We start from the raw sequence: 14907 nt of genomic DNA on the forward strand, positions 1-14907 counted from the left end.
GACAAAGCTGCTTCTCTTATCTCTTCGATGATATAGTCCTGTACATTGTGTAAGTTGTGTTTTCTGGCAACCAAATCGTCTCCTGCATTTTTTATCAGTCATATCTCTGACTGTGAATCTCTGCTGTGCAAAATGTAAACAAAGGCTGTTTCTGCAGCATAGTATAAATCACTTGGTCTGACACCTACCCAGCTGCAGTGGTTACAAAGAATACAAATTATTAAAAAGAAATAATCAGTCTTGTTGCTCAAGATCTTGTTTGCTTTTGTAGGTCACAAAGAGTCATCTTCAATCTTTTCATCAACCAACTGAAATCTCCTCACACGAACAAATTTGTATTACAACATCAAATCTGTCCATTTGATTTCAAACTATATAGCGAAAGGGAAAAGATTTTAGACAAAGATACTGCACACAGTAAAAGGAACAGGTGCATTTTCAAATAACAGCTGGATGGAAGTAAAAGAAAAAGAAGGGCTCTTATAAACATCTCAAGGTGGCGGAGTAACATTTTAAAACACTTTGCAGCGCACACATTTCCACATCTCTCTGAGTTCTGACTAAGACACATCTGAACTCACAGACAGCATATTTTGTGTGACATACTATTTACAAAGTTATATTATCTCTAGTGTTGTAGAAATATTTCTATAATGATATTTAGAAATCACAGATAAAAAGATGTTACTTGGCCCTCCAGAACATTTTTCATTTTCTGTAGTTTCACAGAAATCCAGTGAAAGCGGTCTGTAAGTACATAGACACATCGCAAACAAGGACTGATAATACTTATTCGAGACCTTTGAGTGTTGGTCATTTGAAAATGTAAACAATTCTAGGCTAATAAACATGTCTTACAACCGTAGCCCACAGCTTACTACATGACTCATGGCTACCCTATACTCCCCTTTTGGACCCTAAAATTATGGGAACTCTGGTAACAAGACTTGCAGTAATAACAGAAGTAAAAGAACAGTTAGAACAGTTTCTTCCCCCAGGCTGTCACTCAGCGTCAGACCTGTCTGACTTGTGGAATAACCCTGGAACCTCATGTGAATTAACCCACCTGTAACACAATTACATTATTACCATGTTACTTCAGCATCTTTTGCACTACTTTAGTCTTGTACATATTAATATTTGCTTATTTTGTGTTTATTTTTGTGTGTATTGATGAAATCTTATACCTTTGTACAAAGAGAGCACAGTTCTCCAAAGTTAGATTCCTTGTATGTGCAAGCATACCTGGCCAATAAAGCTGATTCTGATTCTGAATAAACAGTAAAAAGAACTTGTTTTTCTCACTACAAATGTCTATTTTAATAAAGGTCTAACATTTTTAGTTTGAATGCACTCACGTTGGCTTACTTATTTAATTAACCAGAATGAATGTAATCTCAATGGAACAGAAGTCAGGGTGAAGAAAGTTACGCATGTTTGTGTGTGTGTGTGTCATTTGACTCTTCTCATCAGGATCCCAGTGTTATATTGAACATGTCTGGATATTGACATTGACCATTACCACGGTAGAAACTAGGAGTGAACTGATTATTTGGGAACGATATTCAGCATTTTGCCGATTATGTGTATCGCTATTTTATTTTACAGATCGCTGAAAAAATGAATTAGGGTTAGGGTTAAGTCTTGTGTTGCAGAAGATTTACATTTATACTGTTAATGAATATCGGCTCCAAATATCGGTCATCAGTCTCATGAATTGGTATTGGCCCTGAAAAACCAATATCTGTCTAACCCTAGCAGAAACATCTTGGCCTTCAGTGTTAATGAAAATGTTATTATGCTGCACTGAAGGCCGAACAGAGGAATAGATTCCTTATCACTGAATCATACTCTTTCACTATACATTTCAACACTTGGCTCATTTTAGGCCATGTCAAAACTTTAAATTCCATTATAAAAACTAAATTACAAATGTGGCCCCTTGCTCAAAAAAGGAAATCCTTCACAAAACACTGAAGTGCTCTCTGAATTATGTACACTTCATATTCACCTGGTTACATAAGCAGTACAAATATAGTCTGAGTCTGGTGTAGATTACAAAATCCATGCATAAATTTAAGAAAATCACAAACATATTTAAATTATGGTAAATATTCTAGTAAGTGCTCATTTCTGACTTCTCCTAAGCTCATTTCTCACTGAGCCGTGTGTAAAATTCAACTTTGTTAACTGCTCTCCAGCCCTGAAACCAGCTGAGCATGTTGCTCTGTCGGAGCTGGCATATCATTATCCTCCTCAGAGAATAAGTGCTGAGTCTTCCACTACATTACGGATGAAGGGGAAAAGCTGTGCAGCGAGCACAAATTGAAATGGTAGCAGATAAGTTGGTAAGGAAATGGAGTTTAATGCTGGCTGATGTGGTGGAAGAGACTGTGGCCACGTCTGAGGAGGGGAGCTGCAGGCAACAGTTCAAGAGGATGACGAGGAGGAGGAGGAGTAAGAGGAAGGGGGAGAGAGATAGGGGTGAAGAAACAAGACAACAGAGTGTGTCACTAAGAATTTATTGTCACATGTGTGTTTGTGTGTGTGTGTGTGTGTGTGTGTGTGGAAAGTGTGTGCAGCGGGGTAAGGGTTGAAAAAGGGCTGCAATAATGTTAGGAAGGAGAATTTACCGAAATCACCTTATCTTGCTCATGGGTGCATGATTTTTTAGTGTTACAAAATGTGCCAAAACACCTCTAAGGACCTTTATTTTTTTATACCCCTCAATATAAATCAGCATTTCTACGACCATATCAACCAGTGAGTCAAATTATCTGTGTTAGCTGATCTAAAGCTAGAGCCTCAGCAGAGCCATTTATTTATCTATCTGTTTTTATGTAGGTATGTTGCTTGAAACAACAAAGACCAACACACTATAAAACAAGAAGCACTGATAACAACGATGTCTAAAAACAAGACACTTCAGATTGCCTCTGTTCTTAAATTCTAATCCTCTAGCTGCTTGGGAGAACAACAAAAGTTCTCCCAAACTTCTGCTCCTAATTAATCCTTCCTGAAGTCCATTTGCATGCCAGTATGAGGGCAGCATTAAGTCGGTGTTTAGAGGAATGCAGAGAAAACCGCTGACCTCAAAGCCATTGGAATCATTTTGATTTGAACAAAGAAAATACAGCGTTCAAATTCAGAACAAGAAATGTAAGCAAATCCTCGAAAAAAATCCAAATCTCCCACACATCAATACAAACATACTTGTATCCAACTTTCCCCTACGATGGCTGGCTCCCACAGAAGTCAATAGGAGGCAACAAAGAATAACAATGAGGCACTCAAAATTCTCCACAGCATGTGTAGAAAAGTCAGCCGTTCTCCAGGAGTCAGCTCTCAGCTCTTGAAATTAAAGCAGGAATGTCCATCAGGATCCTCAGAGGGGTCGTCGGGACCCGCGCCGCTCCCTTCCCTGCCTGCCTGCCTGTGCAGTTTCTATCAAAAGCAGCCAGCAGCCTCTTCTGTCAGGAGCAAACGAATTACCCATAAACACACACATTCTCCTCCCAAAGCCTGCCGTGCATGCTAACACACACACACACACACACACACACACACACACACACACACTTACCCTTCTGAAAGGAGTGCTGCTGGTGTCTATCTTCAGCTGGGTGGCTATCAGGACAGACATGCTGAAAAGTGCCACTCGCCTTGTTCTCACACCTATGCGCTGTGAAGTTGGGGCTGCTGGAGGTATCTGAGAAGTCCCCCCCTATACCCACCCTCTTCTCCTCCTTCCCCCCTCCCTCCCCTAAAGCTAAGGGAGAGGATGACCCAGGGGTCCAGGATCCCCGACCAGATCTCCTCCCTCTTTTCTCGCAGGTGAATCAATCACACGGACACTGGCTTCGCCTCCACAGGGGAGTGGGGGGGGGGGGGGGGGGGGGGGGGGGGATAAGGAGGTGGGATAGGAGGAGGAGAGGAGGGTACATCTCCTCATTCTCCTTCCCAGACTCCGTCACACTCACTCAAAAACTCTCTAAAAGACTTATCTAAGGTGGAGAGTTGAAAGGTGGAAGTAAATTAGCCACACTAACATATTGTATGTAGAGACAATAAACACCAATTGTTTCTCAACACATCAGTGCTTATACTGCCTGATAGGCATTTTCCCTCCATGTGTGTTGTGTGTGTGTGTGTGTGTGTGTGTGTGTATGTGTGTGTGTGTTTCCAATCTGAGTGTGTGCACATATTACCAAGAAATGGATCAATTCAGTCGTCTTTGCAGCAGGGTTGTGATGAAGCGCAAGTGATATTTATGCTGCCTGTCCTCCACCTCATAAAATGCAACCCCACCACCGTCACACACACACACACACACACACACACACACACACACACACACACACACACACACACACACACACACACACACACACACACTAACAGGACAGAAGCCTGGCACAAGCCACGCTGCTTTATTTATGTAGTGTTTGTACCTCGTGCACTGAAACCCAGGGCTGAGACAGAGTAGTCAACTTATTCAACCAAAAGCACAGAGAAGCAAAGGCTCATGGGAGGAGAAGGAATGACACTGATTTCAAAAGAGAAGAAGAAGAAGAAGTCATATTTCTCAATGAAAACCCAAACTGTCATCTCCTTTTCTTAATCTAATCTGCTCAAGTAGATTTGACAAAAGCTGGAGGCCAGAAATCCTTGAAAAAGCATAACCCCCCACACACACACACACACACACACACACTCACCCTTAAATAAAATAGTGAACTGAGAGCTCAGAGTCACAACACCACACACAGTCAATCCCCGGTCAGATATGGACACAGGGGTTGAATCATGACTCGTATTGATGCTGTCTTCTAGTGTTTTTTTTCCTGTTTGTGAGACCAGAATCCCGAGGCACAGTGAACATCGAAGACGTACGCGGTGCAAGGTCATTAAAGAGAAAATCAGGTTGCTGAAGAGAGCCTCAAGTTTTACACTTCACAGCAATGTAATTTAACATTCATGAGCGAAATGTGCACTATTTTAATATGACCTTGCCAATTATTCATCAGTAAAGAGAATAAAAGTTAGGAAGCCTATGTTCTTATTTCACGGACAGCGGTGTGTTTTATACCCTGTGGCAGGAACTAGTTTGAAGTTTCACGGCACTTCATAAATACTCAGATTTAAAGTCAGCAGAGTCTCTCTTTGACCGTGACTCATGGACCCGTTTAGAGCCGGAGTCTTCCCCCTGCAGTGGCAGCAGTTTATCTCCAATGACTGCCAGGCTCTGGCTCATATTTAACATGTGTGATTTGTGCAGGGAGGACAAACCTACGATGGCAGTAGTAGAAGATAAAGAGCTGCAATTTGTTATAGGTGGAGACCTTTAGCACGGAGAATAAGACTGTATCATTTTAAATGAAAAGCACAGGAACAAAAGAGAAAAGCCAGAGGTTTTTTCATGTTAAGAAGACTCGACATCGAGGAGGGAAACAAGCTAAAGTTTATATTTGCATGCACACCGTGGGAGATAGCGTTTCATCTGAGAAAATAATTGCTCTGGTGACTGTACCACTGAATAATAATATCCTTTCAGTTAACACACGACATGGCGGTTGTAGCTATAGCTGTAGTTGTTAACAAGCTGATTCAGTGCCGTGACATTTCCCCAGCGTCCTTTAAACGGGCCCCTGATTGGTCTTCCTCCACGGTACATTTTTTGGCACAATTACAGCCATGACATACACTCGTGTGATTATGAACATGGCTGGCACACAGTAAGTCACTTTGATTGCAATTAGAGGGAAAGGTCGGGCTGTTATCGCTGTAAAGCACAGAGGTGATGGGAGGTTTTTTTTTATCATACTGACAGAAGATTAACAATGTGCAACTCGATCTTCTGTAGATGTATACTTTGACCACACAGCACCACTTACATTCAATTACTAATTTCTTCTATCTGTCTTTCTGCTGATTTTACAACATTTGAGCCCCAATTAAAGCATTTTAAAAGCTACTGTCAAGAACAAAAACCTTGTATATATTCTCTCAAATGAATTTGTTGCAATGACAGTGTTCATTTTGCTCCTTTTAAATCACACATAGCAACTTGTTCAGGGCAAATGCCTTAGCACATATGGCTCTGCGGATCCAGAGAGAAGGCTGGATTTATTGTCAGATCCTGGAGGGATAATGAAATCATCACTTAAGGTCTTGGCATCTCTACCTTACTGGTGTCTACACTCACTGAATTGAATTGATAAATCATAAACTGATCAATAAATAAGGCTGGTAAATAAGAAACAGCTCGACTTGCAATGCAAGGTGCAAATCACATCACGGAGCTTGTTCTTGTACTTTTTTCTTGGTAATAGCAATTTTTGAACGCTGCTACAAACATAAGGCTTTGCTCATTTTCAGAACTAAGGTCTGAACCAATTGACTTTTCCTAAGAAGACGTAGCCACCATAATGTCAATGTTAAGAACTACCATTTTGAAACTAGTCAACTGAAATTAGATATTTGGGCTTTTACTCGGGCTGGGCAATTAATCAAATTTCAATTACACTTGTGGCTCCCCACAATAATGAAAACAAGATAATCGAGATTAAACAATTATAGTGCTGTAGCGTTTGTTTTGTCCACAGGTTTTGCCATGTGTGTTAAATATTTCAAAGTGTTTGTTGTGATATCTTGACCTCAAGAGTTCATCACCACTACCACAATGCATAGTTGTTGTTTTTTTAATTTATCATTCATGTATTATTTTTCAAATCTTTTTATTTTCCTGGAATGCTTGTTTTTAGGGTTCAGATTGTTAAAGTGTTAAGAGTGTTTTAGTTCGATAAATCAATGTGATGTAGAATTGATGTTTAATAATCGTGATCTCGATATCAATCAAAATAATCTCAATTTTGAGAAAATCGAGCAGCCCAAGCTTTTACCATCTTGGGTTTATTGGAACTATAAGTGATCTTATTTGGGTGACAGGTTTGATAAGAAGAGCCCGAGACTTGTCTCTCATAGTATAGCCACGCCCCCTGACATCACCTGCCCGCTTCTCAATTTAACTGTAAATGGAACATGAATTTATGAAAGAACACGTGCTGGATTGAAAAGGTGTCGTGATTAAGCAATGACCTAATTAGGAAGAGGTTTAGTGAGGTAATATATAAAGTAAAAAGTGGCATTATTTTCTGTCAAGGGCTTCTGTAAAATATATCTTTGCATTGCTAACAGTACAATAACCTAAGAAAAGGAATGCAGCTCTACAGCACTTCTGGAAACCAAGAGGCTACATCATATTCTTATTAACAGTCTACGGTCTCAACTTAAACATACAAAGTATGTATGGGCACAAGTGTAAAATTGGCCTTTTTTTCCTTGATGTGCGCTACTGCAAATAAGTATTCTATATTTGCCAGACAACTTGATGTCCAAATGATGCATTCTAATGTGTATGACCTCATCGTCACCTTCAGCACACCAAAGCACCTGGCTAGTCGACTCAAAGGCCCAGAGTATGGTCCACCTATGGATGCTCCTCCCTGTGGATCCAACAGATTCACACTTCTGTACTTGGTATGCTCCTCATTGCAGCTCCTCTTGGAGTTCGAGGAAGGGCAGCGGTGCAAAATATGAATAAATAAAAAAAACACAAAAATGTTTGTCAGAATCGAAATGAGAAACAGAAAAACGGGCATATCATGTGTTTTTTATCAGCATAGAACCAGCAGCTTCAGAGCACTATCAGGTCATCTGTCATAGGTGACAGCGACAGATGAACCCAGCGCCCCAGGGAGCCATGCAGGACCACGATTGTGTCCAGAGAAAGAGACTTCACAGTGGCCATGAGCAGCAAAACCTGGACAGCTGTGGGAAACATGGTTCTCATCTACAGCCCACCTTTCCCTGGAGAGCCAAACCCTCACAACAGCACTAAGTGTTGAGAAAAGACTGCTGCTGAATGGTGTTGTCCCTGTCCCTAGTCGTTTATACGTCTCCAGATTTCATTTCATTGAACAAAGTGCTATTGTTCGCCACTGCATTATCACCCTCAATACAGCCATTGGATAAAATAAACAGATTCTATCAAAATCAGTGCATAGGACGAGTGTGTATCAGGAAAATGAAATGTGTTTTGGTAATGGCTCATACTGGCTGTGGGCAGCAATACAAACATTTTAAGGAGGCAATTCAAAGTGCAATGGTTCAATGCAGAAACACAGAAGGCTCACTCACTAGATGAATACAGGCTCCTTCTGAAAGGCATCTCATCCGTATATAGTCCTGCTGCATACAAATTGTGTCTGTGGAAGTTTGTCTGTACGATTCCACCCCCAGGGAACCTTAACATTCAGCTCAGGATGCCAATAAATCCTTGACACAGACTTTCAAATAGCTCTGATGCAGGTTTCGCTCCAAACTCACCTGATCAAACAGATTAAAGTTATGATCGTGTTCCCTGACAACCTATTAAATGTACTGGAATAACAACACAAACGTAGGCCCCACAGACACATTTATACAGAACATTTTAACATCCTTGTGTGTGTGTGTGTGTGTGTGTGAGTGTGTCCCAACACTTGAGAAATTTAACTCGATTTTCTTCTCTGCAGAAATTGAAGCACTAACTGTGGAGGATATAGAAGTTGATTTTCTGGTTAAGTGGGTACAATCGTGATCCAATCTTAATATCCTAGAATGATGCAGACCTATCTGACAATGCATGTAAAATGAGGGATCTACTTGAACACTGAATATAAGCACTGAATAAAAAGTTGTTGAACAATGCGTTCAGTGCCCTAAAACACACAAGAAACCGCTCCATACAGCAGCCTAGTTTACATGCAGCATTTCTGGATGTTTGGGATTTGTGTTTCCTCCTGGGAAGCATTTCATTACGAGCATAATCACCACTGAAAAACATCAAAAACACTTCACCAGCAGCAGCAGCAGCTTACAAACTGACAACAAACATGGCAAAAAAGCTTAAAGCCTTAATCAGCTGCGTAATGTGATGATGCTTTCAAAGGCCACTAAATGACATAGTTGGAATGTTTTGCATAGGCAATTTAGTACAGGAATATTACATGTTAATTTCTGGTAAGACTGACAGAGTGCATCTACAAACATGTGCTTTACTGAATTGTGTTATTGCAGATAACATGGGACAATAGATTAAATGGGGTTAAAAGTCTGAAACACAGTAACTGCAGAGGTTTATGATGTGTGATTTTGACAAAGGTTATTTGTAAAGAAGCACCGATTTGGAAAATGCGGGCCGACACCGATGACAATTTGCCGATTGCCAATACCGATGTTGGTTTGCCACCATTTTCTGTCATGCTTAAAAATGAACTCCATTCAGAGTTTGATCAACAGGTAACTTGCTCTGGCCAATTAAAAAAAAACCTTGTCTCTGAATAATTAGTAAGGTGTACTAGATGCCAGGATTAAATTGATACGACACAACAAAAAAGCATCAGCTACTGACATCAGTTCATGCCAGATTATTTGCACGATGTGCCAATGTCTGTCTCCAAGGCTGATATTGGCCCATACTGATGTTGAACCGATGCATCAGTGTATCCCTAGTTTTTTTTCAGTAGTGACATTCAATTTGAATATCCTACAAAGTTGTAATATCCATGATTTCTTCAAACTAAAGATATTTATCAGATTAAAGACAAAAAGACAAAATTGGGAAGACAAGAAAACAAAAAAATATGACTCTCCATGTATTAATTTTCAGTGGGTAAAAGCTCTCACATAAAAAAAAGGATCATTACACTCAATAAAGGCGTAACGAGTTTAAGAGAAGGCATATCGGTATTTTCTCCCAATTTCCTCTATCCTCTGAGAGAGGGGTGGGTTAGCTCAGATATCCACCGCTGGACATAATGATTTCTTTTCTATGCAAATTGACCACGGATTATGTTGGAATTTAATAGGCTGTGCCTGGGAGTCTTTCAGGAGTCAAACTTTGGTCACAGAAACTTCCGTCCTCGCGGCTTTTTGGGCTTGCACGGCATCGAGCAGTGAGTGTCAGCAGAAATGTGGAATGTATGGAAGTATCACTTCTGATTGTAACTGTGAAAGGGACAGACCGGAGGCTTGTAGAGCTGAAGTCATGACAGATAAAACTGTCGAGATGTAACTGGAAAAGCTGGGCGAGGAGATTTGATGGTGAGTCAGTGTGTGTGACTTTGTGCCTCCAGCAGAGGGCAAACTAGCTCCAGACTGCGAGATTAGGAGAGTGGGTCTATGAACATATGGTAGATAAGTTGATCCCCATAGAAAGCAGCCACACATCCATGCTTGATAACACAGTTTTTAAAACAACAAAAACAAAGCATGCCGATTTCTGACGGTTAAATTGATTGTGATAAAAGGAATTAAGTAATTAAGCAGTGAAAACATTTAACTTTCACCAGCCTGTTTACTTGTTCTCAGGGGTTTTTGAATATTGTGTTCAACACATCTTGTATCTTAAACTAAAAAAATATTCTATATAAAAACTGAGTCTGTGTCTGTGTTACTAAGGACTCAATCAGATCACAGAAACACCTAAAAATAGCTTTCTACATGCAGCTTGTGCCCTCTAGAGGCACACTTATCTGCCACAAGTACAATATTTCAAAGCTCCTCCTCAGAGTCCCACATCCAGGGAATCAGATTCATGTGTCAATATAGTTGTGTCCCTTATTGAAAAACCACAATCGATGCATTTCCCTGTGAGATTCAAGTTAACTTTGCATCTGATGTGTGAGCGATGCTCGGAAACGGCAGAGTGGGAGTGCTATTATTGGGGCATTACTTTGCAAGGCAAGGTTTTCAAAAGAGATGTGATTTTTTCCCCAAATGGAAAATGTTTTGTGTGATAAAAAAACAAAAAAAACCAGCTATCCTCAGGTTGTTCACAATCTGGCAGATGTACAGAGTAAAAGTTGGTCAGCTTTGAGGGAATATGAAACAAGGACATCTTGTAAGAAAGGAACATCGCAAACAAGCAGCTTATAAAATGATTTGGTTTGTTGAGTCATAAACTCTAGAGACAAGGAGCGAAGAGACATTTTATGAAGACTGATATGCAGCCGAGTTTGTTGCGCAACAGTGACACTTAATACCCCAAATGATCCCGTATGTCAAATATTCTGCATTAGAGAATACTATACTGAAGTGACATTCAAACCTAACAATTTTGCAGCCATCCAAAGACAGGAAGCTCAAAGTATTATCAGATAAAAAAAAAAACAAAGTTGAAAAAAAATCCAGACAAGCCACCCAGAGGACAGCAACTATTAACATCTCCATACAAAATGTCTACAATCTGAGTCCCCAGCAAATGCAACAGAACAGTCTCATCGCCCATCAGTGCGCCTTCAAAAGTACTCCGAGAACACATTGCCAGTTGGAAACGGTGGATTTTCAGCCATATGGTTCAAAAAAAAAAAAAAAAAAAAGAAGCAATGCCGGCTGGATTTGAGCAGGACGTGGAAAGAGCTGTAATATAACTTACCTTATCCGCCCTGCTGGATGTCTTGCGATAGTGTCCTACACCTGCTGACGCGTTCATTGTCCCGTGGAGCAACCGTCTGCAATACAAAAATATGGACCTGAAGCCGAGTGAACAACTTGGAGCTCTCTCACCCCCTTCTCTCTGTCTCCCACTCGTACACGTGAATACGCGCGCACTCACCTGTCTAATTAAAACGAGAAAATCTGCCTTGTTTTTTTCCTTAGTAGCCCTTCAAGTTCAAAGTCTCATATGGCACCGTTCGCGTAATGGTGATTACATGCGACGTGAGCTCCAGCTCTCCCAGCAATGAGCGAGATGAGACGCCACCCACCTGTAGTAATGCTTTGTCAAAGTGTCCAATACTAAATCAACGCCTATTAACATTCAGCCCCTGTGTAACCTGGCTGCAGTGTGCGCTTTCCGCCAGTAAGACAAATGATCCGCAGAAAGTTTCTCCACAATGACAAGTCACTGAGATTTCCCAATCATCCGGGTAAGTCTCGTCTGTAGTTCTGTGCCTGTGTTGCTTCAAAATGAGCTCATCCACGGCGAGATTTAAAGAAGAAAGAGAGGAGTGCAGCTGGCGCTTTATCAGCAAACTGCACATGCGTCTCTGTTCCCAGGAGTGCGGAGCCGCTGCAATCCTCAAAGTGTCCGAGTTGAAAACTGTGCACTTTGAATCCACTTCGTCAAAAATGAGTCTGCAATACGCCTCATCCGCAGCTTTTATGAAACGTTCACGCCCTGTTTAGGGTGTCGGGACATATTTGGCCATGGGTTGTGACACGTTGAAGGCGCTTTTGTTGGGTAGAATGAGCTCAAACAAGCATCAAAAATGTATTTTGATCCGTACTCTGGCTCTTCGCTTGATATTAAATTGTTTGTTTTGTGCCTGAAGTTGACATGAACATAACCCAGCGCGTTTTACCCTGACGTGTGCACAACACCTGCAGTTAAAAGCTTTTAGAGGTGGGTGGTGATCAAAGGGGAAACTCCCTGGCCACACAGCGGTTAAGTTTCTCGCACAGGCTCTAATGAGGCTGGGATGCAAAAGAGTTCATCGCAGAGAGTAAAGTGTGAATTTAGTGAAACCACAGGGAGCAAAGTAGCGACGCACTCTGCAAATACTAATGATCCGGGGCAGGGGATTTTTCCACAACTTCTGCTGCGGCTAATTAGAGAGAACTAAAGCAATACTTTTATTTTGTTAACAAGAGAAATATCATTGATATTGAATGAAGGATATCTGTGTAAATCCTTTGAGGGGGAGGACTACTTTTTTTCTCCCTTGTCTTACCCCTTTTTTTTGTCTGCAGACTTGTTGCCATCACAAATCAAAAAATCTCACTCTCACTACATGACTGATTGCAGTGTGTGGCCAGCAGAGACAACCGTGAAAGTGCTCTCTGTGTAGGGCTGAGGATGTGTTTGGAGAAAAATAAAGCACCCCTAACTTTTTTCTTACTCGGTGGTTGTTGTTTTTTGTTGTTTTGCCGCATTGCACTGGTGTGTTGGAACATAAATAATTGAACAGTGGAAACAAAGTATGTTCTATACATCCAAATACATGCAGTTTAGGTATCGCATTCCCCACTGGGGCTGCGTTGGCAAAATAGAAAGAAAGGAAACACAAAACCTACTCATATGTTCTCCCTTTAATGCAGGTAATCAGATAACAAAGCTACAGGTACAGTTTCATCTTTTTGTTTGACATTACATTAAGTCCAAGTGTGAAATACCAACTGATTGGATTTCAAATTTTAGGTGCTAATAATTCACATTTTAAATCAATGTTTGTTTTCCTGCTGGCATATTAAAAGCCATTGCCAATCTCTCCTTGGCGTTTTACCTTTAGGGGAAGCTCTCTTTCTCCAATTTTAAAACTTCAAAAATGAGTTTTCCTCTTGTTTTCCTTACATGCGAGAGAGAGTATTTGACATGTGTGAGAAGAGGACTGAGCAGCATGCAGGCATCCTCCATCACAAAGCCATCATTTACAGATCAGCACCATGGACAGCTGCCAGCCTGCTCTGTGGCGCTCTTAATGGAAGAACAGGCAAACGGGCTGTAAAGCCACAGGAGACCAATCACAGTTGTTATACCTACTGTTGTGGGAATGCGTGAGTCAGGGAGGGGTTTTCCACTAAGGAAGTGAGCCACAGTGAACACAAGAAAATTAGAACTCAGCCATGTGAAATGAAGAGGGGGAGGATGAATGGTTGGAAATCTGCATGACAATCATGCTTTATGATGCTCCAGTCTTTTTGTCTAAGTTTGTGTTTACGACCCGGCTTTGTGCGTTGATTAAAACAGAAAGACGACTTACAATATGAACAAAGTGCAGCTTTCAGGGTAACTTTTCAAAGACTCTTTTCCATTTGGTCCTAAACTGTGGTTAAACATTAGGAATAGACGACTCTTATTATCAACGACAGGAGCACAAATGATTCCAGGGTTATCAAATGAATGATTCTCTCCCTGCTATACAATAAAGCAAACTGCATGGCTATAATCCTTAAATTCAACCCGTCCCTGTATTAAAACGAAAAAAGGACAAAGACTTCCTTTAAGGTTTCATTTATAGAAACAGGACATTTTGCTGCGTTTACCATCACATCATCTGAAGGGTTTTCTGTGCTGAATGTCTGTACTGAGTCTTTACGCATGATGTCAGCTGACCATTACATGGTATCAGTGTTCACAAGATCCTGTTATAAATAGTGTTTCCTGTAAGATGGTATGTAGAAGCTCTATCTTGTGCTGCATTTTCAGATCTAGTTTCAGTCCCTGTAGTCTATAAGCTCTTCGGACACTAGAATTGGAGCTATACATGTAAAGATTCATTAATTGATAGAAAAGACAGCATGTCCATGATAGTCTCGAGATTCCTTTTTGATAAATATCTGCTGCAGAGTTTGCCTTTATAGCTACTCTGAAAAAAATAAAATTCAAGAACTTAGATTTATTTTAACAAGATGTTGGAACTCCATCCATCAGAGGAAGCATCGGGCGTTTTAAAAACTGACAGGGCAAGAACCCAAAATGTCTGCTAAAGCGAGTTTATTTCAAAAATGGGCTTCACAGATTTGCATATAACTTATTTATTCCATCAGCATCTCTGAAAACAGCAATTTAGACACAGAATAAATCATAGACTCCTTGCTGGAAATCTAATTTTTCTCCCAGTTGGCCTTCCTCTTTCTGCATTCGAATATCAACAGAGATTGACCACATGGGCTCTGGGGCGATAAATAAATCTCTGCTCTGAACACCTCTGATTTAATGATCTCTGAGGATCTCAGGGTTTGGAAGTGAACGTATTAGGGACTGCTGTAGTGATAATGACCTGAATGACCAGAGGAAGCAGCACCATCAGCAGAAGAACATCCTCCTCTTCATCATGTGTGGGCTGCTGGAGGGCGGACAGG

General features: G+C 40.8%; 1 protein-coding gene across 3 annotated transcripts in view; it reads right to left on the minus strand.

The window, feature by feature from the left end:
- Positions 1 to 12104, minus strand: part of LOC132979165 (dipeptidyl aminopeptidase-like protein 6) — a 75287-nt gene extending 63183 nt beyond the window's left edge. Inside the window, exons 1-2 of one of the 3 annotated variants that reach the window (XM_061044729.1) lie at positions 11660 to 12104; positions 11480 to 11555 (exon numbers count right to left, since the gene is read on the minus strand). In XM_061044729.1, coding sequence (XP_060900712.1) covers positions 11480 to 11536 — 57 coding nt within the window. In that variant the 5' untranslated portion in view covers positions 11537 to 11555; positions 11660 to 12104. Of the gene's footprint in view, positions 1 to 3583; positions 3659 to 11479; positions 11630 to 11659 lie in introns of those variants that run through there. The other 2 variants (XM_061044727.1, XM_061044726.1) reach the window with 2 other exon arrangements.
- Positions 12105 to 14907: the final 2803 nt, after the last annotated feature.

The sequence above is a fragment of the Labrus mixtus genome, chromosome 8 (genome assembly GCF_963584025.1).
Source record: "Labrus mixtus chromosome 8, fLabMix1.1, whole genome shotgun sequence".
NCBI classification, from domain to species: domain Eukaryota; kingdom Metazoa; phylum Chordata; class Actinopteri; order Labriformes; family Labridae; genus Labrus; species Labrus mixtus.